The 4,590-nt window shown below is 38.1% G+C and overlaps 1 protein-coding gene across 4 annotated transcripts; it reads left to right on the top strand.

Annotated features, from left to right (window-relative positions):
• Positions 1-382: 382 nt before the first annotated feature.
• Positions 383-4,317, top strand: LOC109182319. 4 transcript variants are annotated; one of them, XM_019332462.1, is made up of 3 exons: positions 383-641; positions 1,788-3,716; positions 3,814-4,317. In XM_019332462.1, the coding sequence occupies exons 2-3, from the start codon at positions 1,842-1,844 to the stop codon at positions 4,072-4,074; spliced, it is 2,136 nt and encodes a 711-aa protein (XP_019188007.1). In that variant the 5' UTR covers positions 383-641; positions 1,788-1,841; the 3' UTR covers positions 4,075-4,317. The 4 variants fall into 4 exon arrangements, with proteins under 4 accessions (XP_019188007.1, XP_019188005.1, XP_019188006.1 ...); XM_019332460.1 differs by having other exon boundaries at positions 1,783-3,716; XM_019332461.1 differs by having other exon boundaries at positions 383-693; positions 1,783-3,716.
• The last annotated feature ends 273 nt before the right edge of the window (positions 4,318-4,590 follow it).

Raw genomic sequence — 4,590 nt, 5'->3', positions numbered from 1 at the left:
ATTTGTAAAGTACAGAATTTCATAACATAAGATACAAAAAATCATAATACAAGACACATATACATGTTATATATTTCTTTTTTTAAATTTAATTTAGGTACCTAATTTGTGATCTCAAAACACAAAATTTCATAATATAAGACACAAAAATTCATAACATCAGACACAATTATTAATTTGTTTCAATATACAAAATTTTATAACTTAAAACACAAAAAGTCACAACACAAAACACATGCTAACATATATTTTAGCATATATCATACCTTTAATTTAGTTATGTATATTTAGTTTATTCTTATTTACATTGATAGGCTTTCCTTTACTTTATCTTACAATTTGTATATATAGGAATTCATTTTTCTGTAATTGCACTGTGGCACGGTCTCTCTCCACCTTTAACCGTTCGGTTGAAACATGAAAATGAAACGCTCCTCAATCTCTCTCCGTTCGTTATGATCATTGTCGTATATATTTCGCGGGTATTTCTCCACCTCTCTCTCTCTCCCCTCAATGCCGCCATGTTTGTTGATTCCTTGTCTTTTCCGGCTCTGAAGTCTGAAGGATACGCGTTTGTGTAAATCCCAAGAAGAGTTCTTGCTCTGAATTCCCCCCCTACAATTCCTTTCTTCGCGTTTAGTGTAAGCACATTTCTCTTCCCAACCTTCATTTCGTCATACTTCATTCACAAAAGTAATGATTCTAAAACTTGTTTCCGATGAGATACTGCTTTTGGCTTCATATTTTTTTAATTACTACAGTTCTTGGCTCACTTTTAGCTCAGTTCTCGTATTTTCTTGAACTTTACTGTCTGCTAATTGTTGCTGTGTTCATTCTTGATGAAGTTTCTTGTTCCGGGTGTGGTTATTTTCCAGTTGGGTGCTCTAATCTTGGAGAAAGATCGAACCTTCATCCTTGTATGAACTGATTTTCGAGACCCTTGAAACATTTGGGTCGGAGGTATTGGGGAAGTGGGGATTATTTCTGGCCTACTTGGTTGGTGGATACTCTTGGGGGTACTGTGGGTCTAGTTGGGCAAGAAATGCTTCTATTTATTGTTCCTGTTTGTATGTAAACCGCGTTGATGTTCTTTGTCCTAATGAGCATTCAATAACAGCATGTGCTTTTGTAGTTTTCTGTTTGTATATGTGAATTCTCTTGCTTGATGGTATTCTTATTCTGGTTTTAACTTTAGTAGTAGTAAATAGGAGGGCAACCCCAGCCAAATGGTTTAAGCAATTGATTTGGAAACCACACGGTTATAAGTTCAACTCCCAATAGAAGTTGTCTATTAGTTTTCTTGGTTTGAGCCGGTGGCCAACCTAAACTGGTTTGTAGTTCTTTGCCAGCTAGGATCATAAAGCGAGGTTTACTCAATTCACACCCTCAGTAGTGGTTGCGAGTTTTTTGTGTTCATCCTAGTTCATATGTTTCTAGTTATTGTTTGTGGCAATTTTCATTTCTTTGTCAATCTGATATGTGCTGTGATATTAATGGATTTGTCTCTGGCCTCTTTGAATTTGATTACTCTTCTTTGACCCAAAGAACTGAACAAAATTTGGTTTTAGTTCAATACTATTCACTCTTTTTACCTAACAAATCACCTCCTCAACATGCTTTTTTTCACTTTTGTTTTTTCAGTTTTCCATTTCTCTAAAAAAAGGTAAATCATTTCTCTGGTGAGTAAACACACAGTGATGATTGGTAAAGGGGACTGATAGAGTGATAGTTACTTTATTGTATGTGAAATGTATCTAACTTGTACTTTATCATCTTTTGAAGGAAAGAATATATGTGAAGAAGCATGGGTGCATGGGATATTTGATGCCATACCTTCCTAGATGAAATTCAGCATAGAGAGTTTATATAGTGTTTGGAGTATGGCACAGAGACTAGGAACTAGTGGAAGGACTTCTGGGCAGCAAGACATATCAGATGAATTGCAAATAAATCGAGCTTCTAAGTTTCTTGAAAGTCATGAATTCCCTTCCAGCAAACCTTGTATTGACAAGCGTCATGAAGTCAGAAGGCGTGCTGTGAATGCACACTTGGTCCAGCTGAAAACTTCCAAGAATTTCCAAAAGCAGCAACTAGGGAGCGTTAGCAAAGGCGATGAGCTCGTGAAACACATGTCGAATTTGCCCGTGTATCTCCAGCGAGCAGAGAATGAAAAGAGTGTCCAGGAAAAAGCTTTGAATTTTGGAGTTCTTGACTGGAAACGTCTGGAAAATTGGAAGTTGAATGAGAGTATGCCTGCAAGAAGTCACCGAAAATCATCTTCTGCTGTGAGTGATTCTCTTGCTGTGACTAGCAAGTCTTCATCTCAAGAACAAAAGCTTGAAATTGACACGAGTTTGCAAGATGGTAGAAGTAAGATGAAAACAGACAATGAAGTCAATCTTGCTCCTAAGCCTCAAAATATCGTTAGCCTTTCACCCAAGCCCAAACATTCTCGTAGGAGTTATTCAGGAATTCCTCAGATTTCAGAATCAAGAACACTTCCCAATGGCGATTCAGTAGAGCCAGAGAAGAATAGAGATTCTGGTAGCTATAAAGAACTCTATCCCACTACACTTTCATGTTCCTTGCCTGTAAACGAGTCAAGTAGCAGCAAATCTGGAGGGAAACAACAGAATTCATATGCTCATGACAGAAATTCAGATTTACCCACATGTCATAACCAAGATGACATGCCAACTTTACCTACTCAGACTGAAGATAAGTGTCACCCAAAGACGAAACCTAGTCTGACATCCTTGGACTCATTTGAGACTTCACAAAAAACGGATCTGGATATTGCTGGGCAGCATCCATCACATAATCGAAAGTTTAGCTTCAGTCTTAGTAGGTTGAGCAGAAGTTTCACCTCTAAGCAGACTTCAGTACTTCCAGAATTGAGTGCTACAAAAACCATTCCCAAAAACCCACCTCATTTTATGGATAGTGATACAAGAGACAAGGCAAATGCTAGTGGCGGTGGGAGATCTAGCCCTTTGAGGAGGTTGTTAAACCCCCTAGCAAGATCCAAGACTAGTAAGCCACCCAATGGAACCTTAAGTTCTGTCACCATGAAGCCTACAACAAACAGCAATGAAAATGTTTCTGCGAAGAAGCATGAGATATCGACTTCTGAGGCTCTTCTGCATCTCACGTGTAGAGACGACGGACTCCCATTCTTTAAATTTGTTGCAAATAATGGAAATGACGTTTTAGCTGCTGCTGTCAACAAATTGCCAACATCTGGCAAGGGAGGTGGCTGTCTGATTTATTCTTTCTGTAAGGTTTCTGTAATGAAAAAGAAAACCGGAGGTTGGGTAGGCCAGGGATCAAAAGAGAAATGCAGTGGACTTGGTTATAACATCATCGGTATGATGAAGGTTTCTAGCTCTGAGGATGAATCTGTTGTGAGAGAATCCGTCTTGTACAGTGTTGATTTTGGACAGGGAGATAAGCAAGCACCCGAGTTCTTGCCAAACAAAGAGCTTGCAGCCATTATGGTCAGGAACCAAATGATGAAACATAACAAAGGAGACATTGTAGTTATCCTTCCCGGTGCTATTCATGGCTTGCCACATAAAGGTGCACCTTCATCCCTGATTGAAAGATGGAGATCCGGTGGATCGTGTGATTGTGGAGGGTGGGACGTTGGCTGCAAGTTACGAGTTCTAGCTGGTGATAACCATGAGAACCAAGATTCTATAACCACATTGGTTCAGGTATCTAACTATAACCACACTACTATCAGCTTAAACTTTTAGTTTCGATAACTTGTCTCAAAATGCATAATGCCATGATTTTCTCATATCTGAGCAGAGGGGAGAGGAGGAGAAGAAGCCCGTGTTTTGGCTGTCACCATTGAAGAATGGAGTCTATTCTGTACAATATGATGCATCAATCACTTTGCTCGAAACATTCTCAGCATGCGTCGCCATTTTAACTAGCCAGAAACTATCCCATATCTTGGAAGTGCCCAAGCAAGAAAAGATTATCTCAGCTTCATCAACCACAATCCAAGGGCGAGGGCCTGCAAGATATGTCCTTTCTCCACCTCTATCGCCGGTTGCAAGAATCTAGTTTCCTTTTCTTTATGTTCTTTAATTTAGGATGATAAGTATAGTTGAGAAAGCATATATTGAGATGATTGGTGTTTGTGTTCAATTTGGATTATCAACAAATGCCAACAGGTGAGTATATACTGCATTGCCACAGTTATAAAGCTCCTTTTCCCCCCTGTGAAGTCCCAAAACTTTGTCTATCAAAAATTATGTTTTGGGTACTTAGTTAAAGAGCAGTTAAGTGTATATCAGTTTCAACTAATTGGCTTCAAATATGAAACTATGAAAGTACATAATTTATTAATTGTGAGTGTGTTATGTCAATTAATTATAGTTTTGTTCTAAGTTCATAATATGTGAACTGTATGTAAATAAATTTAAAATTAGAGGTTCGTAAATTGAGTATGTTAATACCTTATACACTTAAATACCTTACAAATTTAATGTATTAAGTTTATAAACTTGCAATGTTGCTTTTATTAAAAACGCGCGTCTCCCCTTAAAAAAAAAATCAGGTTCGATTCCCAGCAACAAC

Source organism: Ipomoea nil, unplaced genomic scaffold (assembly GCF_001879475.1).
Source record: "Ipomoea nil cultivar Tokyo-kokei standard unplaced genomic scaffold, Asagao_1.1 scaffold1043, whole genome shotgun sequence".
In the NCBI taxonomy this organism is placed as follows: domain Eukaryota; kingdom Viridiplantae; phylum Streptophyta; class Magnoliopsida; order Solanales; family Convolvulaceae; genus Ipomoea; species Ipomoea nil.
Note: the sequence above shows the minus strand (reverse complement) of the source record. Positions and strands in the feature narration are given on the sequence as shown.